The 26097-nt window shown below is 49.2% G+C and overlaps 4 protein-coding genes across 11 annotated transcripts; 2 read left to right on the top strand and 2 right to left on the bottom strand.

Moving 5' to 3' along the window:
* The first annotated feature begins 3 nt into the window (after window positions 1–3).
* On the top strand, window positions 4–7997 carry LOC308184259 (C-type lectin domain family 2 member B-like). 2 transcript variants are annotated; one of them, XR_013942611.1, is made up of 8 exons: window positions 8–290; window positions 3405–3608; window positions 5443–5605; window positions 5866–5976; window positions 6318–6499; window positions 6873–6976; window positions 7272–7853; window positions 7896–7997. XR_013942611.1 is itself a non-coding variant. In XM_080571224.1 (7 exons), exons 3-7 carry the CDS (start codon window positions 5518–5520, stop codon window positions 7411–7413), a joined length of 627 nt encoding a protein of 208 aa, XP_080427350.1. In that variant the 5' UTR covers window positions 4–290; window positions 3405–3608; window positions 5443–5517; the 3' UTR covers window positions 7414–7997. The 2 variants fall into 2 exon arrangements, 1 of the variants encoding a protein (XP_080427350.1); XM_080571224.1 differs by having other exon boundaries at window positions 4–290; window positions 7272–7997.
* Window positions 7998–8086: 89 nt separating this feature from the next.
* On the bottom strand, window positions 8087–12762 carry LOC308184238 (killer cell lectin-like receptor subfamily B member 1B allele B). The gene is made up of 6 exons (XM_080571151.1): window positions 11554–12762; window positions 10401–10499; window positions 9866–9994; window positions 9389–9543; window positions 8860–8969; window positions 8087–8687 (listed from the first exon to the last, which is right to left on the bottom strand). Exons 1-6 carry the CDS (start codon window positions 11624–11626, stop codon window positions 8282–8284), a joined length of 972 nt encoding a protein of 323 aa, XP_080427277.1. The 5' UTR covers window positions 11627–12762; the 3' UTR covers window positions 8087–8281.
* Window positions 12763–12979: 217 nt separating this feature from the next.
* On the top strand, window positions 12980–20782 carry LOC308184249 (C-type lectin domain family 2 member D-like). Of its 4 annotated transcripts, none has more exons than XM_080571179.1 (8): window positions 12994–13113; window positions 13715–13922; window positions 14796–15021; window positions 15754–15845; window positions 17011–17109; window positions 17633–17805; window positions 18217–18323; window positions 18636–20782. In XM_080571179.1, the coding sequence occupies exons 3-8, from the start codon at window positions 14870–14872 to the stop codon at window positions 18799–18801; spliced, it is 789 nt and encodes a 262-aa protein (XP_080427305.1). In that variant the 5' UTR covers window positions 12994–13113; window positions 13715–13922; window positions 14796–14869; the 3' UTR covers window positions 18802–20782. The 4 variants fall into 4 exon arrangements, with proteins under 4 accessions (XP_080427307.1, XP_080427305.1, XP_080427306.1 ...); XM_080571180.1 differs by having other exon boundaries at window positions 13715–13929; XM_080571181.1 differs by lacking the exon at window positions 13715–13922 and having other exon boundaries at window positions 12980–13113.
* LOC308184264 (C-type lectin domain family 2 member D-like) lies at window positions 20545–25977 on the bottom strand. 4 transcript variants are annotated; one of them, XM_080571242.1, is made up of 6 exons: window positions 25663–25977; window positions 24607–24775; window positions 22248–22364; window positions 21916–22073; window positions 21702–21811; window positions 20545–21605 (listed from the first exon to the last, which is right to left on the bottom strand). In XM_080571242.1, exons 2-6 carry the CDS (start codon window positions 24656–24658, stop codon window positions 21488–21490), a joined length of 555 nt encoding a protein of 184 aa, XP_080427368.1. In that variant the 5' UTR covers window positions 24659–24775; window positions 25663–25977; the 3' UTR covers window positions 20545–21487. The 4 variants fall into 4 exon arrangements, with proteins under 4 accessions (XP_080427368.1, XP_080427367.1, XP_080427366.1 ...); XM_080571241.1 differs by lacking the exon at window positions 25663–25977 and adding an exon at window positions 25469–25569; XM_080571240.1 differs by lacking the exon at window positions 25663–25977 and adding an exon at window positions 25422–25558.
* Window positions 25978–26097: the final 120 nt, after the last annotated feature.

Below are 26097 nucleotides of genomic sequence, written 5' to 3'. Positions count from 1 at the left end.
GCAGTATTTAGAAGGGGAAAAAAAAAAAAAGGTTTCTCAGCACACCGATCGCTGATCCACACCTTTGGTAACATCCCCACTCACGCAGCATTGGAGGAATCAGGGAGAAGAGAGATTAGGAACAACACGGCACGCAATAATTTCCTGAGGGAAAACAACCGGGTTCTGGTCCAGCGAGAAAGCCACACCCTGCTGGCACGGGCAGAACTCGCCCTGGATGCTCTGAACAATCATGGCTGAGACTGGGAGGAGACTTGGCAGCAGCAGCACAGCCGCCTTTAACCACAGAGGTGCTGGGACATGCCTGGGGAAAAAAATAATAATACATTTGGGGGGACTTTAGGGAGCAATTTGCAATGCCAAGGGGTGTCCGGGATGAGGAGCACGGTTCTTGTTGTCTCTGGGTGCTTTGTGCTTATTTTGCTGGGGCAATGTTAAATGAATGACCACGGTGGGAATGGATTTTGGGGTGCCGGGACAACGCCTTTGATCGGGAGGGTGCTGGGGTCTTGGGGACTCTCTACCACCAAGAAGAGGTTGGAGACCCATCCCTGTGCAAGGTGAGGAAGCTCAAGATGGAAAATGCTGGATGCTCAAGGTGAAAGGACCTCGATTTGGGAGCTCTCCTCCTCCTTCTGCGCTCAACCAGGTGGCTCTAAAGTGCCGTGGTGGAGGTTTCAATGAACGTTAGATGCTCTTGCGACAAGAATGAAAGCAGCAAGACCTGGTCGTGTCCTGTGTAATGACCACAAAGGGCTTGTTTTTCAGTCCTAGACCAACTGGTCCAGGGCAAGAAACCTGTGGCCATCTACCGATGGCTTTGCTGTCACATCTGCCCATGCAGAAATGATTTTCATGCCCCTTCCCATAGGGTGGTGGGCTGAGACCTATCCTGGCACCTTCCCGATAGGATCTTGTGTGTCCGTGACACAGAAAGGAGGTGGGATGGGGATCCTACTCCAGCAGCTTTCAGTCCTTCTCCCCCTATACTTTGTGGGAAGCTCAAAAACCTGGCTGGGCTCAGCCAGCTCGAAGCAGGTGATGGATTCAACCCCGGCCCTAAAACCAGTGCGTTCCCCCTTTCCCAAGAAATGAACATGGTTGTGCTCTCAGTGCCCCAGTGGAGAGCTTTCCAATGGGCAAAAATGCAGTGAAAAGAGGGGGAAAGCACCAAAATGTATCCCAAAGGGTTGGCAGTGCCAAGCTGCCCCTGGATGCTGGAAATTCTGTGGAAGGCTGAGCCATATCCTCTACGCAACTACCATGATGAGCTGTATCCTCTTTGAAACTATCTGAAAGGAAATTGTGGTGAGCTGGGGGTCGGCCTCTTTTCACAGATAATTAACGATAGCACTAGAGGAAATGGCTTCAAGTTGTAGTAGGGGAGGTTCAGGTTGGAAATTAGGAGACATTTTTTCCTCAGAAAGGGTGATTAGGACTTGGAAAAGGTTGCTCAGGGAGGTGTTGCAGTGACCATGAGATGGTGGAGTTCAGGATCTGATGTGGCAGGAGCAGAGTACCGAGCAGAATCACAACCCTGGACTTCAGCAGGGCCGATTTTGGCCTTCTCAAGCATTTGCTAGAGGAAATCCCATGGGACAGGGTACTTGAAGGAAAAGGGGCCCAGGATAGCTGGTTAGCATTCAAGGACTGCTTCTTCTGAGCTCAAGATCAGAGCATCTCGACAGGTAGGAAGTCAGGAAAGAGAGCAAGGAAACGGGCAGGTTAACCTGCATGATTAACCAGGGAACTGCTGGGCAAACTTGAGTGGAAGAGGAGAGTCTAAAGGTGATGGAAGGAGGGGCTGGTCACATGGGAGGAATATAAGGTTGTTGTCAGATACTGTAGGGAGGCAACTAGGAAAGCTAAGGCCTCCCTAGAATTAAACCTTACGAGAGGGGTCAAGGACAACAAAAGGGCAATATGCCACAGATAAAACTAACACTAGAGGCATTGTAGGCCCACTTTGCTTCACCAAGGGGAAGTTGTGCTTGACAAACCTGACAGCCTTTTATGAGGACATGACTGGGTGGATAGATGACGGTAAAGCAGTGGACGTGGCCTGTCTTGATTTCAGTAAAGCCTTTGACACCGTTTCCCACGGCATCTCAGCAGCTAAACTGAGGAAGTGTGGTCTGGACGATGGGGTAGTGAGGTGAACTGGCTGAAGGGAAGAAGCCAGGGGGTTGTGGTCAATGGGACAGAGTCGAGTTGGAGGCCTGTGTCTAGTGGGGTCCCTCAGGGGTCTGTACTGGGAGACCTCGACAGGTTGGGGAATTGGGCAGGGAGACCTTATGGCTCCCTACAACTACCTGAAAGGAAGGTGTGGGAAGCTGAGGGTCGGCCTCTTCTCACAGATAGCTAGTGATAGGACCCGAAGGAACGGCCTCAAGGTGTGCCAGGGGAGGTTCAGGTTGGAAACGAGGAGACATTTCTTCTCAGAAAGAGTGGTCAGGCATTGGGACGGGTTGCCCAGGGAGGTGGTGGAGTCACCGTCCCTGGGGGTGTTCAAGGAAAGGTTGGACGTGGTGCTTGGGGACATGGTTTAGTGGGTGACATTGGTGGTAGGGGGATGGGTGGGCCTCCATCTTGGGGATCTTTTCCCGCCTTGATGACTGATTCTTTGATTATCTGAACGGAAAGCAACAGTCAGACAAGAGCGCACGAATGCACACGGCCGCTTGCTCCGCCTCCTTTCCACTGAGTTTCCCCAAAATGTTGTGGTTTTCTTGCTCGGTGCTGTGCAAGTCACGCCCATTTAACTTTTTGCTGCCCGGATGGTTTCATCCTCCCTTCCCCAGCACACTTTTCCCCATCTGATCCATCCCTCGTGCTCCTGGCAGGGTCTTTCAAGTTCCCCAAATGTGCAGAGACTCAGCTGCATTGTATGGGGCTCTATGTCCTTTGGGACGTGGAGTCCTGCTACCGAAACCCTGCCACGTAAACCCACAACAGATGGAGACAGGCTCCCCTTTCTGAGCCTCCAACCATGTGTTTGCACATCCCAAGGGGGAAAATCATTTTGATCTCCTGGGAGTCGTCCTTGCCCCATCTCCCCTTTGCCCTCTGCACCCACAAGTGAAAAAAAAAAAAAAAAAAAAAAAAAGATAATCCTGTTTTGAGGGGGCAAAAGGTTATTTTGGGCAGCCAACCAGACCTCAATCACCCTCAGAAACTTGAGTTTTGCCCCAGTGAGTCAAAGCCACATTACCACAGCCCCCGCTTTGCATGCAAGCCTTTGCAAGCCAGCTCAGACAAAAAAACGTTGTACTGTATAATGCAGCATTACTCCCCCGCGGGGGCCTTAAATTCCCCCCACGGGGGCCTTATATTCCCCCTAGTGGGTTTCTTCGATAAAAAAAAAAAAAAACAGAAGGTTGCTTTCCTTCCTCTTTTGTCAACAGGAAAACTTTTAAAACAGAAGTTCAAGCGCTAACCAGGGAGGTTTTGACTTCTTTTGCTTTATCGGTCAAGAGGACTATATCTGAAGGCGTTCCCACTGCAACAGCCCTTGACAGGCTGAGTGCTGCTCCTCCCTCGCTGCTACACAACCCTGCTCAACGAACAGGATGACATAAGCCACAAGGAGCAGAGAGGCTGCTTTTACGGTAAGTCCACGTCTGAACACAAAAATTTGGGGCCAGCTGAGCAAGCAACGCTCAGCTAGGGGCTGAAATGGGGAGGGGAGGAGCAGCAAGTCAGGGTGGGTTTCCATCTTCTTTCTTTCTTTTTTTCCTTTAAGATTTTTTTGTATTACTTTGCCCTCTCCTGTTTTTCCACCCTCTTTGTCTCTTTCTCTTGTTTCTTTTTGCATTTGTGCTGTTTTTTTTTCTCATTCTCCTCTCATTCTCTCTCTTTTTTAATGCCAAAACTGCTCACCCAGTGAGCTCACATGCCACTCATGTATTTCTGTGAGAACAGCCAAAAAAAAAACCCACATTGCCCAAACTGTTCCTTTTCAGCTGGCTTTGTTGAAGCTTCTGCTACCCCAAGGGCTGTATGAATTTTCTTGCAGATATTTAGAACTCCTAGCTGTTTGTTTTTTTAAGCTGTTTTTAAACATTTCCATCTGTTTTTGCTGTTTTTTCTTTCTGTTTGTTACTTTGGGAGGGCTTTCCCAGTTATATAGCTAAAGCAGCTAAAGCAGCTGGCTGCTTTCTTTGTGCTTTTTCTGGGAGGGAATGGAAAGAAGAATAAAGGTGAAATGAAGCAAAAAATAATATTGATCAGTATAATTAATAATCTGGGGGGAGCTGAAGTAAAAAAGCAGACTTGGGGGGAGAGGGATAAAACCTGGGTACAAGCTCAGGCTGCTTTGAGTCTACAGGGTGCAAAACCCACCAAGGTGTGTGCTTTTTTCAAGGGAATTTTGGTTAATTTTACAGTTGTAACAAAATGGAAGCTTAACCAAAAGAAGAAGAGAAGCTCTTCTCTTGAAATGGAGAAACAAAAGCATGCAGCTATCGGTTTCCCTATTTGGTCTCAGAAACTGACATTTTCGGTTTTCAAAGCAGTGCTCAGTTGGGTTTGGGTGGTTTTAGCTCACGCCAGCCAACTTTGAAGCTGAGCCAGGCTTTGTCCTATGGAGTTTGGGGTACCTGCAGCCCACCCTTATTACAAATTTTTATTCCCCCCTGCCAAATTCAATCCTAAAACTTCTTCCAGAACTCTATTTCCCAGCACGACCCCCAGCACTGAATGTTCCTCCTGCAATTTTTCCCTGCGTGCTGCTGTATTCGCTCGAAACCAAAACCTTTCTCTTTAAGAGCTTATTCCTAGATGTTTGGTTTAACAATAAATCCATCATCCAGGTGGGGCAGAGTCCTTCCTTGTTGATTATTTTCCAACAACAGTGCCAGAGATCTGTGGGACAAAGCTGCTGTGTTTGAACAGCAGCCAGCATGCCCTTTGCTCAGAAAACACTGCAGGGGGAACTGAGATAAGGGATGGCTGCACACCAAGAATGTCAGCAAGACCAGCTGCTGGCTTATTTCCTCCTCTGTTTTTTTTTAAATTCAGCTTCCTGCTTCCTTGCTAGGCTGAAGCCACTTGGGGGAGGGCGTCATGTCCCAGACAGCTCAACTCCCTTTGAGCTTTGAGTGCTGATAGGCAGTATTTTTCTTTTAATTTCTTTTAGTATTTAAAGTCAGTTTAAACTTCTGTCTTTCTCTTTTCTCTTTGTCCTTTTCTTTCTCTTTTTTTTTCCTTCTCTTTTTTTCTTCATCTTTTTCTTTTCTTTCTCTTTCTCTTTCTCCCTTTCTTTCTGCCTTTCTTTCTGCCTTTCTTTCTCCCATCGTTTCACCCTTTCTCCGTTCCCCTGCAGCAGACCACAAGCCCTCTCCCCACCCACGTTTTCCCCACGTCCGCTCCAGATCCCTGTAAGTCTTCACACCCGGGGCTTTCCTGGCCCCCCAACACTCAGCTCTCTCCTTGCTATTGCAGTGTGCTCGGGCAGCTGCGGCCAGAGCACTGTTTACGTGGATGTGATCGGTGAGACACGACATTTACTTGCCAGCCATGGGGAAAGGAGCCCAAGAAAAAACACACCCCAACAAAGAAGAAATGCTGAACCCTCCAGGAGACGAGGAAAAACAATACAAATGGGGTAATGCTGGGGGAAAGCGAGATCTGGCTCCGGTGGGGCACTGGTGGGATGGGCACTGGACAGGGTTTTTGGGTGGGTGAGGACAGGCTCTGAATTTTACCATGCAGCCACCTCTAAATCCAGCCGGAGGACCTCAAAGAAGGGAGCTCCTATCCCAAAGGGAGTGGGGGGACTATAGGATCAACCGTGGATCCAGCAGAAAATGGGCAAATGGGGGGTGCAAAGACCCAGCCCACATCTCCTGCTCTCTTCTCCACCAGACTCCAGCCCCCATGGGATGGAAAGGAAATGTCGTCGTGTACAAGGACTCCTCACTCCACTGTGTGTGGTGCTGAGTGTCCTTGTCGTCATTCTGCTTGTGGCCTTGATTGGTGAGTCCCCCTGGAGCATCCCCACGACAAGGAGATGGGCCAGGGACCTGTTCTGGGGGTGGAGCGGGGAATTCCAGGGTTTTCCCAGCAGGATGAGAAGACCCCCAAGCATAGCACTGAGCCTGCTTCATGGGGCACCCCCTTTTGTCCCCTAAACCAGGCTCTACTCAACCTTTCCAAGGGGGTGCCCCATCTTGGCACATCCCAACCCCCCTACATTTGCTGGAGGGGTATACGTATAATTAAAAAAATGTAATTTTTTTTTATTTATATTTTTTTAAATTTTGTTTTTTATTGTGGCTGTCCGTGCATCTCACCTGCTCATTTTTCTCCTTTTCCAGTTGTGCAGCCGCAGTCTCACTCATCACATCCCCAATTCTCCCACGTGTGCCCAGACACGTGGATTGGCTTCCAAGGCAAGTGCTACTATTTCTCAGAGAATGAAACCAACTGGAAGACCAGCTTGGAAAAGTGCAAGGCCTTGGAAGCCTCCCTGACCTCCATAGACAGCCTGGACGAACTGGTGAGAACTGGGCACGAGCCCCCACGCCAGCTCTGGTGTGGAAAATGTGTGGGACCAGACCAAAAACCCATTTTCCCCCAAATTTCACCCACTGACAAAGCCAGGAGAAGATGCCCTGGGGAAAGCAACAGCCTGGGCTGGGGGATGAGCAATATCACATTATTTTCTCCAAAACTCCCTCCCTATGTCCAGCTGGGTGCTGTCTTGAGCTTTGGGGGGCATCCTTTTTAGTGAAATTGTAGAATATTCACATCTCTCAAATGAAATCACCTTCCCATCGCAAGGTGCTCTGCAGCCTGGAGGTGGAACCTGGCTGAGTTGTGTTTGGGGAAGATGGGATCACCTAAAACCCATTTGTTTTTTTGCTCTAAAGGATTTCATCATGCGCTACAAGGGCCAAGGAAACCACTGGTTTGGGCTGCATGAGGAAGGCAATGGCCAGTGGAGGTGGACCAACGGCACAGCCTTCAACACCTGGTCAGTATCTCCGCCTGTTGGGGTTGGGTGTTTCGGGTTGGCAATTAGGGTAGGAGTTCTTATAGGGTCTGGGATGGCCTCTTTTGGGACGGGGACCTTCTCCTGTCACCGCAGCCCTGGTTTTCCACGAGAAGCTTGGGTAGACCAAGGATGCTGCACTCTAAACCCCTATTAAACATTGAACACTGCCCCTTCTAACCTTCCCAGGAGAGGAGATCCCAGCTTTTCTTCCAGTTTTTAGGGTAGTTTTCCTACTTTCCTCCCTTCTGCTCACTCAAGAGTGTCTGCGTTGCAGGTTTGAGATGCGGGGAGGTGGCCCTTGTGCGTACCTAAACCAGGAGAAGATCAGCTCAGCCCTCTGCCACACGGAGAAATACTGGATCTGCAGCAGACCCAACAACTACGTCCTCTGGAGGCAAAAGATTTACCCCGAATAAAAGATTCCATAAACATAAAGCTTGTGCCAGTGCCGCAAGATAAAATAGCACAAACATTGGTAAAAACTTACTTAAATCTGCTTTTTACTGCAACAGTATTGCTGAGTTTGCTTTATGGTCAGATTCTTGCAGGCTCAGTCAATCATATGTAGTGTCCAGCGACAAGAGGGATCTGGGTGTTTTATTTGGCAGCAAGCTGAACATGAGCCAGCAGGGTGCCCTGGCAGCCAGGAGGGGCAACCATACCCTGGGGTGCATCAAGCACCGCATCGCTGGTTGGTCCCGCTCTACTCTACCAAGCCTGTAGGGGTTTAAGAAGCGTTTGGATTGTGCTCTTAGTCATATGGTCTGAATTTTTGGGTAGACCTGTGTGGGGCCTGCAGATTAAGGTATATTCTATGATTCTATTCTATGATTCTACTCAAGTCAGCAACATCCCTGTTTGTACAACACTCTGATTGTACAGCAGAGAAACAACACAGCAGAGAGCAACACTCTGATTGTACAGCAGAAAATTGTTTTATATTTTTCTACACTTGCAAAAGGCATTTTTATAATAATACACAATAAACCTGCGAATCTGATTTGCTATGGAGTTATGCTATTTTTTTACTATACACTTCCTACTGGAAGGAGGACAAGGTAAGATTGGAAGAGATACAGTCTGGATGTACATATTTGGAGGGATTTTTTAATAAAAAATATTTTCCTTTAATTACAAAACATAAATTGTGATTCTGTGATTCTGTGAAATTGGAAGCTAATTACACCAGAGCCTACACTGATACTCTCGGCTGTGCTTGGTTGGGTTCAAACCCTGAAATTCCTCACAGAGCCGTAACGAGGAGGGTTGGCTTCACCCCAAATATTAGCAGCAAGCATCCTGCAGGCTGGGCTTTTCGGGGCAGGCATTGCACAGCTCTCCGTCTCCTGCAGTCTTTGAAAGGAGATGGAAAGGTTCTGTCTGGCAAACCCAGTTGTGGTCGCTTTCACAGCCATCGTAATCCAGGCTCTTGTCTTTGAAGGTCGCACAGCTGTTCTCCACACTCGGAAGGGAACTGGACCTGCAAACCAAAACCATCAGCACCCAAAAGCAGCTCCTTTTCCTCTTGGGAGAGGGGGCAATGGGAGCTTCTCCCCCAGCCGGCCTCACTGGGCTCCAGGTGGCTTCTTGCTGCGGGCTTGCCCAGATGCGTGTGCACATTGCTGTGCTTGCACTAACATCTGGCTCCTTCCTCCACTGGAGCATGCCCAGGGCATTAAAACCACGTTGGCTGCATAGGTGTGATGAGATGTTGGGTTAGAGTCCTCCGTACAGCCAACCTTTGGGCTACAAAAAGCCTTGCTGGGGGATTACAAGGCTGTTGCAGACACCAAATATTGGAGATCTTGGGGCTGAAATGGAGCAAAGCTGCTCTGCATGCCGCGGGTTGCAGCTGTACTCACGTGGTGTTGTCGAAGGAGGAGTTGTCCACCCATTTCCATCTGTAGTTGGATGCCTTTAATCCGATCCACACCGTTAGCTTGTCCTGGCGGATAATCTCACCTAAGAGCTCCTGGGAAATGGGAGAGGAGCGGTGGCTTCCAAGGGCCTTCAGCAAGAGGCTCGTTGGGGTGCAAAGCCGGCTTTTTGAACCCATTTGGTTCATCCTCAAAGAGACGGGCCCTAAACACCACCCGTGCCTTGGGTGCTGCCTCGCTCAGTGGGTGGAAAGAGCTTAAATTCAGAGCCTGAGACACCAAAGGCTCCCCCTGAGCTCCGTGTCCCTCCTTCCTCCCGTGCCAAAGGTGGGAAGGGGCCTCCAAAGCCCTTTAGGTGGTGATTCAGCCCCATTCCCACCCCTTAGCACGAGGTGGCTCGGAGCTACCAAGCCTCCTGCCACCACCCAGCAACTCCGGGGCAGTTTTTGCCCCTCTACCCACCAAAACCAAGGACTTTTGGTTCCTTTTCAAGCCTTCTCCACTCTGCACTTACCATATCGGCGGTGTTTCGGAGCACGGCCAGATGGGACCCCCGACTTTCGCAGTCTTTTTTGCCTCGCATCCAAGTCCCACTCGATTTGGGAACCTGGTAGCACTGGTCCCCAAAAAGCTGCCAAGACTGGGGGCACAGCTTGCAGCCCCCGTGGCCTGGAGAGGAGACGGAGCTGTGAGAAACCCCAAAAAGTGCTCGAGGTCTCACTCAACCGAGCCAAGAGGCACCGGGAGGGGGGCTCTCTCCCCTCCCACATTTTTCCTGCCCACTTTTCCCACCCATCCACCGCAAGGAGGACCATGGTGGGGCAAGCTCGGTGAAGGCGGAGAGGTGTCTTCTCCTCCTGGAGGCCCACAGAGGCTGGAGATGATCAGCAAAACGAGCTCTTCCTCGCCATGATCATCGACAGCAAGCCAGGCTCGTAGCCCCCCGGGGGCACCCATCCCACCCCGGGGACCCCCCCGGGGAAGGGGTTACCTGCGGAGCCGTTCCAGCGGCAGACGTAGCGCAGCAGGGAGGGAATCACGCACGCCTCCGTCCTGCTCCTTCCCCCGGCCTCGCTCTTGCTCTGCAGAGCATTCGGAGGCATCGGCGCCTTCTGAAAAACTTGGAGGCAAAATTTGGGGGTGAGATTGAGGGTGTTTGGAGGCAACGCTGTGAAAACCGAGCAGGGCTGAGTTGAGTTCCCCAAGCTATTGTGCAACCTCCTTTTCTGGTCATGATTGCACCCAACTTTTGAAATAGCATAAAAACGTTGCTTGTGTCCTCCACCCTTGCTTTAAAAGCCTTTTTTCGTGGTTTTGTGTTTGTTGTTTTGTTTTCAGAGGGGATTTACTCTTGTTGGATGCATCTTGTGGGGCAAAATTCTCCCAAATGGTGACGGCTCCTGGGATAAAACCCTGACCTCCCCTTGGCGAAAAAAAAAAAAAAAAAAAAAAAAAAAAACAACCAAAGAACAATTTCCCTTGTGCTTGCTTGGTTTTAAATGTGTTTACGAGCGGGTTTTACTCACCCTGCACGCTGAGCACCGCCACCAGCACCAGCAGCACCAGGTAGCCCAGCCCGCTCAGCTTCAGGAGGACTCCGTGCCACCGTGGGCACGCGGCGGAAGCTGAAAGAGTCCGTGGTTTTGTTCAGAAAGTACTTTCTTGTAAAATAAAATTAAAATACAGTGAAATGAAATAATATGAAATAAAATACATCAACAAAATAAATTAAATTAAATTTTAATAAATATATCAATAAAATAAATTAAATTAACTTTTGTTCAGAAAGTACTTTCTTGTAAAATAAAATTAAAATACAGTGAAATGAAATAATATGAAATAAAATACATCAACAAAATAAATTAATATCATATCACATCACATCATATTATATCATATCATAATAAAATAAAATAAAATAGAGCCCCTCTGTTTGAACAGAACTTGACGGCTGCTTTGCTACCTCCACGGAAACAAAAAAAAACAAGTGAAAACCCAACGATCGCAACCTTCTCTTTACATCTCCCACCCCAGGACCCTCCTTGCATGGGTCCCGCTGCTCAATGTGGGGCTGCTTTGGTTGGAGCAAAGCCTCCAGGAGCTTGGAGGGGATGGGGAGAAGCTGGGCTGCGGCTTCCCAGTTGCACCAGTGGGTCCCAGTGGGGAAGGAGTCCTGGCGGTGGGCTTTGCTCCCGTTGGAGGCTGGGTACAGAGGTTGGGCTCCGAAGTGAGGCCGTCACCTCCAGGTGCTCTGGGAGGCGGTGGGGGTCCTCAAGAGCAGGGGGGACAGACCCAAACCCTTGGGAAATTGGCCTCATTTAGAGCAGATGTTGGCTGGTGGGACTCGGGTCCCTCCAGCCCTCCTCTCCACCAGGGTCCTAGGCACATTTCACCAAGCTTCGACTTCCATCCGCTGGCGTCGGGGCTGATTTTTGCTGCGGGCAGAGCAGCCCCGGCAGCGAAATCGTTCAAGCTCTGGCCGTTTGCAAGCTTCCTTCTCCCCCGTCCTTCCTTCTTTCCTTCCTTCCTTTCGTTGCCCGCACGAACCGGGATCAACCCCGCAACCCAACCGGCGTTTGGCCGTGTTTCTTGGCCAAGACACGAGCGGACCCAAGCGCCAGCTCTTCCTGGAGGAAACGAAGCTCGCCGTGAGCGCCCACCGCCCAAAATCGCACTTACTGTGATGCCTCTCGGCAGGTGAAGAGCCCCCTCCGGGCTGCCTTAAATCTGCGTAAATAATTTCCCCAGCCATGGTCAGCTCGCCAGCCTGCAGAAGCGTCCCAGGAGTGGCAAAGTCCCCGGGCAACCTTTGCGTTACGACCAACCTTCTTGCGCCTGCGTCCAGCGCCAGGAAATGGCTTTTTTTCGTCTTTTTTTTTTTTTTTTTTATAGATATCTAGACATATCCTACAGCCTTTTCCCTTCAATTGAAGGCTGGCATGTAGGATGACAGCCTCGAGGCAGGAGGATGTCGCACCTCTGGAGGTGCAGAAACACCTTTTGGCTTTAGTGATCGCAGCAAGCACTGTGGTGCTGAGCTGCCAGGAGAGCAGAGTGGTGAAAAAGACAAAATAAAAGCCCTTAAATAAGTTTTTTTTATAACGGGGGCAGGCCAGCGCGTACCAGCGGATAGTCAGGGAAGGAGGAGAAAGGTGATATTTGGTGGGTCTTCCCTGGAATACAGCTTGGGCATCGGTTGCGTGTAACCCAAAAGCTGGAAGGGGATGGTTTTGATTGTAATTTATCACTTTTTCTTCCATGCCAAGTAATTTATCCCATAACTTTTGCACCAGAAGAGGCAGAAGAGGTTTTTTTTTTTTTCCTTTCCTATTTTCTGCAGCTAATTTATGTATGTATATGTATTATCTTGATGTTTAATTTTATTTTCTTATGCCAGCTTGACCTAGCCTCTGCTGCATGGAGCAACTGGCAATTCCTACGACTGGGGAAAAAGCACCACCAGTCCATTTTGCTGTTCGTTGTTACTCTGCCTTCAGATCTCATTGACCTCACGGAAAGTTTTGCACTCGATTTTCTGCGGTGAGCAGTCAGAACCGCTTTTACATTTCTCTTTCTGCACAGCGCTAAAAAAAAAAACACACAACAACAAAGGCTGCACAAGGCTCTGCCTCCATCCTGACCATAGCTTGCAAAAAAATAAAAAAATAAATTAATTAAAAAGTGGTGTTTTTTTTTCTTTTTTTTTTTTTTTTGTAAAAACCTGCATTCAGATAACTTAATTGCAAGACTTATTTTGGATAGCTTGATTGCAAGAACCTCCTTTTTGATTGCTTGATTGGAGAAACACCTTTTTTTTGGATAATTTAATTTCCCAAGCACCTATTTTCTGATTGCTTAATGGCAACACCTTTGGGGGATAGCTTAATCGCAAACCCACCTATTTTTGACAGCTTAATTGCACCTTTTTCTTTGCATTTTTCCCCTTGTGTGCATTTGCCTGGCAATCCCATTCCTTGGAGGCAGGAAGGGATAGAAATCTGCATATTTTTGCATAGGATCGGAGGCATTAAGGAGAGAGGGCACAGCCCAAGCAGGCGTTGTTGGAACAAGTCAGCTTCAGAGCGAGTTTCTGGGAAAACAGAAACCAGCAACGGTCCAAGGACAACACCCCAAGCCACTCCTAGAGCAAAATATACATTATCTATACATGCAGTACCTCTATCCAAACTGCATACATACTTGCAAATATAAATACGAATATGTAAGATAAAATTATATGTAAGTATATAAACATTTAAAAGTAAATATATAAATATATATAAAGTAAATATATAAATAGATACAAATATATATGTTTATGCTTATGAATATATCATATGGGTATGCTTATATATATAATTTATATGATATATAAAATTTGCATTATATATATCATATGTTGCATATATCTAATTTATAATATATATATTTATATAAATATAAACATACACATATATAAAACATACTGCATACATACAACTTAGAGAGAATATATAGTATGCAGTATATGCACCCTGCATATATACTGCTTATACTATATTTATTTCATGTATTTCTATATGTTACTACATCTATGTAGTACGTGTATAGTATGTAAGCAGTGTGTATATATATATGCACTACATGTATGTATTATACATGCATACTACATATATATAATATGTATATGGTACATATACATTGAGTGCACATGTATTTCCTACAAGTTACTACCAGGAAATATGCAAGTTTCCCAGAAATTACCTAAAAAATCCTACAAATTACCACTAGTATGCATATATACTATATAAATATATATGTGTGTTTGTATATTTGTGTGTGTGTGTAAAAACTGCACCAGTGCAAATCCTTGGTACAGCCAGGTGAAACCAGCAGGCTGGTGATCTCCTCGCGTCGGCCCTGTTCAGCAGTTCCTGCGTCCCCGCTTGGCTGCCTCCGCTCGTGGGCCTCCACTCTTGGGCCTCCACTTCGGTGCCTCCGTTGGGTTCGGGGATTCCCCAGTTGGCAAGGTGACAAGACTCAAGCTGCTCGTTTAACTTCAGCCACAAGTCTGGGGTTGTTCCTGTATATATTTCTATATAAATGCTATACATCTCTATATATGTAGTATTTATATATATATATATAAAACACTACACATATTTATATAAAACCCTATATATATAAACACTGTGTGTGTATATACAGACACTACATTAATATATAGAAATACTACATGTATATATAGAAATACTATGTGTATATATAGAAAAATACTACTTATATAAAAATACTGCATATACATATATAAACACTACCTATATATATTAAATTCTATGAATTGAATACATATATTAATTCTCTGATTAAAATAGTATATATAGATATTACATATAGAGAGAAAAATTCTATGTATATGTAAATCTGAATGTGTATATATATATATAAATACTGTGTATATATCTCTATAAATATTATGTGTATATCTCTATATAAACACTATGTGCATATATCTCTATATAAATACTGTGTATATCTCTATATAAACACTATGTGCATATATCTCTATATAAATACTATGTGTATCTCTATATAAACACGATGTGCATATATCTCTACATAAATACTATGTGTATATATCTATAAATATTATGTGTATATCTCTATATAAACACTATGTGTATATATCTATGATTCTATGACATAAAAGCTATGTGTATATATATAAATACTATATAGAGAGAATACTACATATTATATAGGGAGAAATAGTACATATATATATATAGGAAAATACTACGTATATATAAATTACTACATATATATAAAAACAGTACATATATGTTAAATTCTATAAATTAAATATATCTATATAAATTCTATGATTAAAATGCTATATAAATATATATTATGTATATAAATAGATACATATCTATTTATAGCAACCCCCATGGGGTGAAGGTGGCGAGAGCAGAGCTGGAGGGGGGGGCCAGGAGAGCAGCTGCTTCCTGCTCGAATGGGGCTCGTGGGCATCTCCCCACCAGCTGCACGGCCCCGTCGCCAGCTGGATCCTCTGGAAAATCCCCCAGAAAAAAAGGTTTATTTGACACAAGGCTTCGCACTTCACACAGCAGGAGAGCGCGCAGTGCTCCCACCGGCAGGACACAGGTACCGGGGCTGGGGGGGGGGGGGGGGGGTCGGGCTTGGAAGTGGGGGGAGAACGAATTGCAAGGGGAAAAAATGAGTTGCAGGGGGAAAAAAAAAAAAATGAATTGCAGGGTGAAAAGATCAATTGCAAGGGAAGGGGAATCAATTGGGGGGGGGGGATCAATTGCAGGGGGAAAAAATAATTGCAGGTGGAAAAAAATTAATTGCAAACGGTGGAATTAATTGCTGGGTGGAATTAATTGCTCGGGGAAAGCTCTAATTGCAAAAGGAAAACTCTGATTGCAGGGGGAGAATTGTGATTGCGGGGGGGAGGGATTTAATTCCCCCCACAAATTGGGGGTGATGTTTTGGTTTTTTTTCTGTGTTTTGTTTTCTTACGCTACGTGGACATTTAATTTTCTTCTCATCCAGGATTGCCGCTCTGATGGTGCGCGACTGCTGGTTGGCGGGGGGCGGAGGGGGGGGATTGATTTTGGTGCTGAATGGAACAAAATTCTTCCTTTTGCAAAGCCTTCACCCATCCCCGGCAAGGCTGAGGTGTAAAGGCGGTGTAAAATTAACATCAGAGGGAGAGGAAATCGCGCTTTTTCTTTGAATCGTTGCAATGAGTTTGGCTTGAGCTTGGATGGACCTCGAAGATGACCACGATTTGAGAACCAGATGGAGAGAGCCCCCCCAAAAAACGTGTCCTTGGGTCACAGCTTCTGATAGGTGAAATCTTCTGGTTTTCAGGTGCCCCATCGCCACCCCACCTGCATCTCCCGAAATGAAGGAAACGAGGGAATATCCCGGCTTTTTGGGCACGGAAAGAAGCAAGCGGGGAGGTAACTGCAGAGCACTGGCCCGAACAAGGCTTTCTTCTGCCTTCTATAATCTGAGAACAAAAACAAGCTGATGTAAGGGTGACGGGGTGGTAAGAAAAACTGAGTCTTGGGTTTTCTAGCACTTCCCTCAAGGGAAAATTTTTTTGTAGCTCAGCAAGCACCAGGTGGAATTTTGCTAAGCAGTCACACTTTGGAAGATTTTAGTTATGAATCCTCCGTGAGTCAGTGTTTCTTTTGTGTCTTCACCCCCTGGTTCTCAATTAAAGAATAAAGAGATGTTGGTAGAGATATTGGTAGAGAAGAAGGGTGAAAAGACCAAAAAAAAGAGTGTGGCATTAGATAAATTAGCATAATATTAACGAACCTCTGCCTTCCTTTCTTCAACACTGCCTTATTTTGGTTCAGTTGACTTTTCCTCCCATCTCCACCATCCTCTTGGTAGACCAAAGCAGGTGGGAAAGGGGATTTGGGGTCTTTCCAGTTGTCCCAATTGACTTTGAGCCATGGTTTTTCTATTGGCATATTTGGTGTCGGAATTATTGTCTAAAATGATTTCTATTTCGGTGCACGGGGAAGGGAAAAGAAGAGAGGGAAGGAGGGCTTGTTGCATGAGATGTGGTTCATGTGATGACACGCAAGGAGGAGGAAGCGAAGGCAAACCCCATAGCAAACAGAAGTTTCTTTGAGCAGAGGTTAAGATAAGAGCGTGTTCGAGATCAGAAGACCCAGCGATGGGCTGAGCATGACTCAAGTCATTGCAAGACCCAAAGCATCTCGGTTCGGGTTGCGAAAGAAGTCCCTCGAGCTGTAATGACAGAAATTCAAACGAAATCACTTGTGCGTATGGTGCAATGCCCACAGGCATTACAGAGCAGAGGTTTGCAGCTAGAGCTGGGGAAAAGACAATGTTCCCCTCCTAAAGAAGAGTATCCAAGAAGGAAAAACCCATAATTTTATTCCTCACGGGGAAGAATTCAAAACTTCTTGCTGTTTCTCACCCCAAGTGATAGCGAGTACACCCAACGTAGGGGAGAGACTGACCCCTTCCTCTTCCTCCTTGAGCAAAAAGAGGCAAAAAAGGCCTTTGGGGTCAATTCCCTGGACCTGGAGTGTGCTGTTGCCCTCGGTGCTCCCATGAAGATGTTGAGGGTCTCTTCTCCTGCAGGTTCCAGCCTGGAGATGAAGCCGGGGGCACGCGTTGCCTGCCAGGTCACCGTGGCAGTGGTGTTCCTGGTTCTGCTCGTCACCGCCATCGCTTTTGCAGGTGAGTGTCGAGGTGCTCATCACTGGGACAACGTCTCTGTGCCCTCCCCAAGACACTTTGGGTCATTGCACTTGTGCCAAGTCCATCTCCGTGCTCCTGACGAAGACAAAATCAAGGCCAGGAGGTGTCCCCTCCAGGTGAGGGACATTTCAATGAGTGCAGAAACCCTTCTCCAGAAAGCCAAACCCATCTCCTCTGCGGCATCATTCTTTAAAAAACAGATCGTCAGACTTTACCCAAAAAGGGTTTTTTTGGTAAAGAAGGGGCTGCTGGTTGGCCAAGCATCAAGAGATGTTGGCACAAGTCCCACCAAGCCAAGAAGGCTGCAGGAACAAGAGAAACGCTTTCTCTCTCCTTTGCCCATCGCTGCTTTGGCATTAATGATGGACAGCGATACCTTAGGGCACGTTTGGGCATAGGACTTTTTGGAAATCCTCCTAAAACCCGCGTCGTTGGTGGCCTGTTTTCTGCTTTGAAAGTACAGCCCCCACACTTCCTGCCCCCTTTGCTCTATCCATGACAGTGCACGCTTTTCAACCTCGACCCCAGCCCTGTGCTCGGTGTCCGTTCGACTGGATCGGGTATAGAGGAAAATGCTACCATTTTTCGGAGGCTGAGAGGAACTGGACGTCCAGCCAGGACAACTGCTCAGCTCTCGGTGCTTCCCTGGCCATGTTCGACAGCGTGGAAGACTTGGTATGGAGCCCCCCAGAAAAGCCACCACCGTTTTTGCCACCTTTTGGTTTCCTTGCCTGCTATTTCAGTATCTTCTTCCCAGTCCTGGGCTGAGGAGATGGGGAAAATGGTTGTTTTATGGGTCTTCTCCCCGAGCTTCTCACCAAAGCCAACCAATGCAAGCCCTGTAGCAAAAAGGGGAAAAAAAGAAAAAAAAAAAAAAAAGGAAAAAAAAATTCTAGACAACAATGAAGTAGGTCTCTGCCTTAAAGATTATTGTTTTTTGGTAGCAGACTGAACAATTCAAGCACCAAAGGAGCGCAGGCAACTCGTAAAATGTAGATTATTGGTTGGAGGGAGGTTTCTACAGATGACTTGCTGGGCATGTCCCAAAACCCTGAGAGCTGCCCTAAAGTCTTTGGTCTTTTCCAGAGCTTCACAATGAGATATAAAGGCATCTCGGAGCATTGGGTTGGCCTTTCGCGGGAAGGGGAGGAGCAACCATGGAAATGGGTGAACCACTCACGTCCGTCCCACCTGTGAGTCTGGGGGGTTTTCATCGTTATCGTGCTGGCTGTTGGTTCTCCGGCCCTGAAACTTGCGTTTCTTCTGGGATTTGGGACCAGCTCTAGAGGTGGATCCAGAGGTAGCCGTGGGGCGATGAGACCTGGAGAGGGCCACGTTGCTTCCACAGCCGTTCTTTGCTTTTCCCTTTCAGTTGAGAGGTGGAAGCGGGGCCAAAACGCTGTTAGATTCCTACTTTTGGTTATTTTTTGTTCTCCTTAGACTATCATCAGTGTGGTTTTTCTCCCTTTTCCCGTCTGAGGCCGGCTGTTTCTTCCGCCCTTCAGGTTTCAGGTCCAAGGAGGTGGCTTCTGTGCCTACCTGGGTGACACCGGGCTCCGCTCCTCCCAGTGCAGCACGGAGAGGAACTGGGTTTGCACCAAGCCCGCGCTGAACAGCCCAGGCAAAGGCAACAAGACGAGACGAGCTCAAAACCTTTGCATCAGCTCCTAAACACCCGAAACAAACAGGGGAAATGAGACAAAAGCTCGGAAACTTTGAAGGAAACTCAGGGGGGGAATTCAGCCGGAAACTGCTGAATAGGAACTAAAGTTACTACTTAAATTTGCAACCCAGCTTTGCCACACAGTGGCCGACAGCTGATGATTTCTCACGGCAGCACAGTCATACGTGGCAATGACTCATTCGCAACGGCACTGAAACGAAATTTCAGAGCACCAGAGAAGTCACAACACTGCCAGCGAGACCATGCGTGTGCGCGCGGAGGATTCACTCTAAGGAGACATCAACATGCAGCCCTGCACAGGGGAAAAAAAAGGTCGAATGGCATCGGATTCGAGTTTTTCCTAATTTTTGGCAAGTTACATCAGCAGTTTTCAAGCTTGCTCGGCTGGGAAAAGCTTTCCAGTTCGTAATGAGCACGTGGAAACGGTGCAAGGATGGACCTCCAAGGATTTTCTGGAATCTTTTGCTTTGGGAATCTGTGGCTTTTAGGGTCTGCAGGTGAAACATGGGACATTTGCACGGCTAACTCCATCCTGGGAAGACGTTTTTTGAGGAGACGGCTGGTGAAGGTGTGACGGTGAGGATTGCAGGGTTTTTAGCAGCGCTCTTATTTTTGGTTGTATTTGGAAAAAAAATTGCATGAGAAACGGACTCCGGGAGCTTCAAGACCTGGCTCCTCCCAGCAAGCAGCCATCTCCAAATCAAGTCCACCAGTGCCACCTCCAGGACTGGGGACATAGAAGCAAATCCCCTGGAGGAGCCTCCTCGTACAAATACCTCATGAGAAACGTGACCTTTTAGCCTTGCCTGGCTTGACGTCGACTCGATCCTGTATTTTGAGGGCTTTCGACGCACTTTGAGCTGTTTGCAAGATTTTCACGAGATGAGGTGCCGTCGGAACCGGTGAGCAACGTGTTCGGTAATGAGTAACGACGTTGTAATTACTTCTCAAAAACAGAGCCAGCCTTAATCTGGGGTTTTCTGTTCTCTCATTATTTTGCACACTGAGAGCTACAGCCTGCGTGCCTCTCCTGCTACACGCATGCACCAAATGTTGTCATTAAGTCTCTTTTCCTCAAACATAGGTAATTTAGCTTTAACTTGCTCTTGCAGCCCAAATTGGGAGAATTCTGCAGCGATGAACTTGATGCATTGCCTCTAGCTAAGCGCATGAATTCCAGGTTTGTTGTTATTCCTCCATCTGTTACAGGCAGGGCAATTCCATGCAATAAAAATGTACTTTTGGTTAACAAATCCAATTCACTGGCCTGAAATATAGCAAAAACCTGTTCACTAAGGTGCCACTTCCTGCTGTTGCAGTCTTTCCTCCAGACTTCACACACCTAAATGTCAGGAAGTCTGGTTTAGGTCAGCAAAGAACGAGGAGTTCCTGCACAAAACCCTTCTGCATCCCACCCTGAAGCATCATTTAGCATTGCTGAGCTCTTCCAGGATCCAAAAGCAGAGAATTTCTTGTTTTTTTGGTAAAGATTATCTGCTTTTTCTCTAAGGTGCTGTCCTAAAAGCAAGATTTGGGTGAACTGCAGTGAAGTGTCCTGAGTTTTCTTAGGAAATGCTTAATATTTTCAGGAGATGTGGCACAGGATGTAGCTGTGGTCTTACAATGAGGGAGTTTTCATGGAAGGGCAAGAAAGGAGTGGGGTAACACTGTCACCTCGCAGTGGATCTCAGGGTAACGCAAGAGGAAAAAATAAAAGTCAGAGCCAGACGTCAAAAAAATATATTTTATTTGGAAATCACATATAAACGAAAACAGCACACAGAAAAACACTGCCAATAAAGTGCAAAGACACAGAGGAGCAGAAAAGCAAGAGAAAGGCACCGTTTTCCTCCACAGGCAGCGTTTGAAATTAACGTAGACCTGACACCAGACTGCCTCCACAATCCAGCCTGGGAGGCATTGAAATGTTTGTTCAAGTACAGGAGGAACTGCAAGCGCGAGAAGTTGCTCCTTGTTAAAGCAACTCACCCGCTACTCGCATTTCTCAGGCTAGCACCAGCAGAGGTGATGGGTTACAGCTGCTTCCTCCCCAAGCAGGACCTCAGGGACCTCAGCCCAGGGCAGCGAGGTTGGAACTAGACAATCCTGAAGCCTTCTTCCAGCCCAAACCATTCCCAGGATCGTGTGTTTTGAAATATTCCCATCCACCCTGCGATATCTTCTGCCTACGCACAATACTGATATCTCTTTTGCAAAACACTGTGTTTTAAAATGCTCCTCCGTTATAAAAGTTAGCACCTCGCCCTGTGCTAAAAAAGTGCAAATTCCTTGAGGAAAGAGTTTTAAAATCTAAAAATGAAATGGGAGTGCCTGTTGGCAGTTGGACAACGTACTACATCGCTGCTTTTCCTGATGCAACCTTGCCTCTGCTATCAATCTTAATGCTACGCATCGATAAAGACAAAGCAAAAATGTAGTGCAGAAGAGGCTGAGATGACAAAAACGTTTCGCAGAAGCAAGGAAACTCGCTGGTTGGAGACAGAAAACGTGAAAAGGCTCCAAAAGCGTGTCAGCTGTGACAGAACGCCACCTGCAGGCCTGAGAAATGAACCCTGGGCCTTGTCCCGCGATGTCAGGTTCTCGAAACGTCCGCCAGGGCACCAAGATGTGAGGTATTTTCTGCGCGACCCGGAGGCGCCGTGTCTGCTGGCCTCAGGGCTGCCTGCTCTGCGGCTTGGTGCAGATCCAGTGCCGCTCGCCGCTGCTGCGAGCGCTGGTGACTTTTTGGTCGTTCAAGAAAGCGAAGTCCTCGCCTCCTCCGACGAGAAACCTGCAGGGGAGGCAGTGGGGGGGTGAGCTTCCCGCACGCTTCCTGCCTCCTCGCCCCAAAAATCCCCCCCCGGCGCGCACGGCACGACGGACTCACAACGAGCTGTTGAATTTGGTCCCATCTTCCCACTCCCAGCGCTGCCTCGGGTTTTGGCGGCTCAGCCCGATCCAGTGGTCAGGAAAACCTTTGTAGCGCAGCACGAAGTCCTGAGAGCAGAGGGGGAGCAGGGTCGCACGTCACCCCCAGATCTCTGCCCCCTCCTCCCCCCCTCCAAAAAAAAAGGGGCCAGGAGAAAACCCCCCAGTCTCACCAGCTCGTCCTTGGACTGGATCACGGCCAAGCTGGCGCGGCGCGTGTGGCAGTCATCCCGACTCGACGTCCAGTTCCTTTCCACTTCGGAGAAGTAGAAACATTTCCCCTCGAACCCGATCCACAAAGGGGGGCAGGAATACGCATGTTGAGAGAGCCCTAAGGAAAAATACATCAAGGGGTTTGGAGGAGCAAAGAAGGGGGTAGTCCTTGGGGCAGCTGGGTTGGATACGGGCTCCCCCTCCATGCACCGAGCCCCCCCCTTTTTTTTTTTCCCCCCTCCTGCAGCTGGGGCCGCAGGGCAGAGCCACAAAACCACCTGGGAACACTCACAGATGATAATGGGGAGGAAAAGCAGCGCCCCTCCTACAACGTTGGCGATGAGGGCGACGAGCAGGTATTGCTTCCAGAGCGCAGCTCTTCCCTCCTTACGCTTAGCAGTAAAAAGATCTGCAACAAAAAGTGTGTGTGGGGGGAGAAGTTAGGGGCCCCAACGCTGTGCAGACCCCTGGCAGCGGGGCTGAGAGAGGCCAGGCCCTCCCCACCCCCTGCGGGTGACGCTGGTGTGAGGGGGACGGTTGGACCCCCACGGAATCACAGAACGTTAGGGATTGGAAGGAACCTTGGAAGATCATCTACAGGCCAATCCCCCGATGGAGCAGGAGCACCTAAACCATGTCACGCAGTTTTTGAATATCTCCAGGGAAGGAGACTCCACGACCCCCCGGGAAGCCTGTTCCATGCTCTGTCACCCTCACCCTAAAAAGATTTCGTCTCATATTTAAGCGGCACCTCCTATGTTCCCGCTTGCACCCATTGCCCCTTGTCCCATCATCGGCTGGCTCCACCCTCCCGACACTCGCCCCTTCCGTATTTTTGAACATCTACTCTTTTTTTGAAGTGGAAAATTCCACTAACCTCGCATATTCAAAAGCCATCGCGTGCTATAGAAGTGGGGAGTGCATTAAGCAGGTAAGCAGAAGGGCCCGCCGTCCCGAAATAAGGAGGACAGCTAAGAAAAACAGGATGAGGAGTACGAGATCGGTAAAAACCAAAGTCACGAGCCCTCTAGTCACGAGAAAAGGTGGTAAGAAAAAAAAAAAGAAAGAAAAGAAATTTAGGGCGGGTCAAATAAAATCGTACATATATGGTATAGAAGCGCGTCAAGGAGGTTGTGAACCTGCAGCACTCAGCAAGTAAGTAAACAGGGGAGAAAGGTGTCGGGTAATACAGAATAGAAGGTTACGATGAACTTTCACTGTGAGCTCCTGCTCGCAGGACGCCCGCCATTGCAATCGCGACTCGAATAGCTTCAGAGAAGATCCCGTCTGAAAATACTATTGAGATTTTTCTCACAGCGCCGTCAGCAAACTTGCTGGCAGCGCCCTCCATTCCCTCATCCAAGTCATCGAGGAATGTATTAAACAACACCGGTCCCAGTACCGGCCCCTGAGGGACTCCACTAGACACAGACCTCCAAAACTCGACTCCGCCCCATCAACCGCATCCTCTGACAAGAGCTAACCAACCATCCTGGGCCTCTTTTCCTTCAAGTACCCTGTTCCGTGGGATTTCCTCTAGCAAATGCTTGAAAAGGCCAAAGTCGGCCCTGCTGAAGTCCAGGGTTTGCGATCCTCTGCTCCTGCCACAAGAGATCCTGAACTCCACCATCTCATGGCCGCTGCAACCACGGCTGCCCTCAACCTTCACCGCTTCGACCAGCCCCTCCTTGTTCGTGAGGACAAGCTCCCCATCCTCTGTCACTGCCGCTAGATCACAGCCTCCTGGCCGAACGCGGATTTCTAACTCCTCCTGCTTATTCCCCGCGCTACGTGCGCTGGTGTCCAGGCGCTTCGGGGAGCGAGCCGAGCACGCCGATTTCACCCTAGGGATCTTCATCGCTGCTAGGGCGCTGCCCCACCGCTGCAAGCCTGGCTACAACTCTCCCCCTCTTCGGATCTAGTTTAAAGCTTTCCAAACGAGCCCTGCTAATTGCTGTCCTAGAACCCTTTTACCCCTGCGAGATAAACCTTTCCCTTGTGTTAGCTGCGTCTTATAAAACCAGCCATCAGCAAAGAACCCAAAGCCCTGCCTGTAGCACCAGTCACGGAGCCAAGCGTTTATGGACCGGATCCTTCTATTCCATCCCACGCCATCGCCCCGGGATGGAAGGAGGGAAGAGAAAAGGACTTCTGCCCCAGACTCTTTCACCAACCACCCCAAGGCCTTGAAGTCACAGACTGTGATCTCACAGACTGCCAAGAGTCGGTGCAGAGGCCCCGTGTAACTGCCGCAACGGCTGCACACCGCTGCCGGCCCCTCCCTGCTCACGTCACTCCCCTCCCAGAGGTTGTTTGCAGTCACAGGATGTGCGCGCAGTCACCGGGGCCCTGGAGACATCTCCTCCTCGTCAGCCTCTCTCGTGAAAGCTGCTGGGCGCGGCCCGGTCGCGCCGCTCTCCCGGGCCACGCGCGGTGAAGCAAGTGCCTGAAATCCCCCCTGTAACTCACGATCGGGCGCTGGGGCTGCAGCTGCACCGGCTCCGAGGCTGCAACCTCGGCTACTGACCTCCACCTCGGAGGTCTTCTGCAGCCTCAGTGACTCTCCGATTCCCCACGGATCTGTCGCCCTTCAAACAGGGAAAGATCCTTACCCGAAACCCACTTCTTCACGCTTGTCCCAATGCACCTACCCTCCAACACAGAGTCGTTGTCCGCGTTATTGTTCTCCTCCAGGCTCAGCATCACAGCCGTATCTCAGGAGCCCCCCCTCAGCAGCCTCCCAGGGCCAAAATCGCCAAGGGTCCTCCGAGGGCAGCTTGCGGCTGGGAATGCAGCACCCTGGGGGAGGCGCAACAGAGCCTGCAGAGGAGAAAGAATGGAGAAATGCAGAAAAGACGCGAAAGTGAGAAAGGAAACGTGTGGGGAGGTGACGCCGCGGTGAAAAGGTCACGTAGGGAGGCTCCGGGGGCTGGGAGGGGCCGGGAGAAAGCCAGGAACACAGCCTGAGGAAAGGGGAGGCCAAGTTTGGCTGCCTATAGCACCCCAATCCCAGCATCAATCCCGATCTCAGCATTAATCCCGATCTCAGCAGCTATCCCAATCCCAACCCCCATCTCGATTCAAGCCCCAACCCCAAATCCAGCCCCAACCCCGATTCCAGAACCAATCCCAATCCGCGGCCCAGCCCCAGCCCCCAGCCCAATCCCCATCCCAGCCCTAATCCCAGCCCCAATCCCGATCCCGACCTCCGCCCCGATCCTAACGCCAACCCTAATCCCAGCCCCAATCCGTCCCAGCCCCAAACCCGAGCCCAATCCCAGCCCCCATCCCGAGCCCGAGCCCAGCCCTGGACCTAATCCCAACCCAAACCCACTCCCGACCCCGGCCCTAATCCCAACGCCAACCTTAATCCCAGCCCCAATCCCAACGCCAACCTTAATCCCAGCCCCAATCCCAACGCCAACCTTAACCCCAGCCCCGATCCCAATCCCCTGCCGCTACCCACGAGGTCCTAGGCCGCAGCCCGAACAAACGGAACCGCACACTGCGGACCTCCGCCCTGCGTCCTGCAAGTCCCCGCCTCATATCCGGCCGGAGCCGGCCGGAGCCGGCTTATAAAGCGGTGGGCGGGGCTTATTCGGGGCGGGACTTCCGGCCCCCCCCCCGAGCCCTTAAAAGGGCTACACAAAATGTGGACCCCCCCCCCCCCCCCCCACCTGCAACGCTCCCCCCGAACCCGAACTCACCGGGCGCCGGCGGTCCCTGTCGCGGTCCCCATCCTTGCCGCGATCCCGATCCCCGTCGCGATCCCGATCCCCGTCGCGATCGCGGCCCCGCGGAGGTCCCGAGGGTCCCGCTGCCTCCACGGCGGCGCAGAGCGGACGAAGGGAGCGGTGACAGCAGCTCCACGCGCTCACCCGCGCGCAACGCTGCAAGAACGCGCGTAGAGCGGTAGAAAAAAAGGCAAAAAAAAAGCCAAAAAAAAAAAAAAAGCGATTTTTTTCCCCGTCCCGCTCCATAACGACAGCATCCACGCTAGGAGCGGGAAGCTCGCAGGCGGGAGCCAATCAGCAGCAGGCAAGGGCGGGACAACGGAGCCGGCCAGCCAATCAGCGCCCGGAGCGAGACGCCCCGCCCCCGTGGCCGCTGTGAGGGGAGCTCGCGGCCGCCATTTTGTGGGG

Source organism: Anser brachyrhynchus, assembly GCF_964034855.1.
Source record: "Anser brachyrhynchus genome assembly, chromosome: 30".
In the NCBI taxonomy this organism is placed as follows: Eukaryota; Metazoa; Chordata; class Aves; order Anseriformes; family Anatidae; genus Anser; species Anser brachyrhynchus.
The sequence above is the reverse complement of the archived record's forward strand: the minus strand, read 5'-3'. Positions and strand labels throughout refer to the sequence as shown.

Excerpts from the sequence above, each read along its gene's own strand:
- LOC308184238 (XM_080571151.1), bottom strand. The coding sequence starts at position 11,626 with ATGGCTGGGGAAATTATTTACGCAGATTTAAGGCAGCCCGGAGGGGGC. Across the intron at positions 10,500-11,553 it reads ACCTGCCGAGAGGCATCACA|CTTCCGCCGCGTGCCCACGG; the intron begins GTAAGTGCGATT and ends GGACTCTTTCAG. Across the intron at positions 8,970-9,388 it reads TCCGAAACACCGCCGATATG|GAGCTCTTAGGTGAGATTAT; the intron begins GTAAGTGCAGAG and ends CCCATTTCCCAG.
- LOC308184259 (XM_080571224.1), top strand. The coding sequence starts at position 5,518 with ATGGGGAAAGGAGCCCAAGAAAAAACACACCCCAACAAAGAAGAAATG. Across the intron at positions 5,606-5,865 it reads GGAAAAACAATACAAATGGG|ACTCCAGCCCCCATGGGATG; the intron begins GTAATGCTGGGG and ends CTTCTCCACCAG. Across the intron at positions 6,977-7,271 it reads GGCACAGCCTTCAACACCTG|GTTTGAGATGCGGGGAGGTG; the intron begins GTCAGTATCTCC and ends TCTGCGTTGCAG.
- LOC308184264 (XM_080571242.1), bottom strand. The coding sequence starts at position 24,658 with ATGCTGAGCCTGGAGGAGAACAATAACGCGGACAACGACTCTGTGTTG. Across the intron at positions 22,365-24,606 it reads CAACGACTCTGTGTTGGAGG|ATCTTTTTACTGCTAAGCGT; the intron begins GTAGGTGCATTG and ends TTTTTGTTGCAG. Across the intron at positions 22,074-22,247 it reads TTTCCTCCCCATTATCATCT|GGCTCTCTCAACATGCGTAT; the intron begins GTGAGTGTTCCC and ends ATTTTTCCTTAG.
- LOC308184249 (XM_080571181.1), top strand. The coding sequence starts at position 14,870 with ATGGGGCTCGTGGGCATCTCCCCACCAGCTGCACGGCCCCGTCGCCAG. Across the intron at positions 15,022-15,753 it reads CTCCCACCGGCAGGACACAG|GTGCCCCATCGCCACCCCAC; the intron begins GTACCGGGGCTG and ends TCTGGTTTTCAG. Across the intron at positions 15,846-17,010 it reads GGAAAGAAGCAAGCGGGGAG|GTTCCAGCCTGGAGATGAAG; the intron begins GTAACTGCAGAG and ends CTTCTCCTGCAG.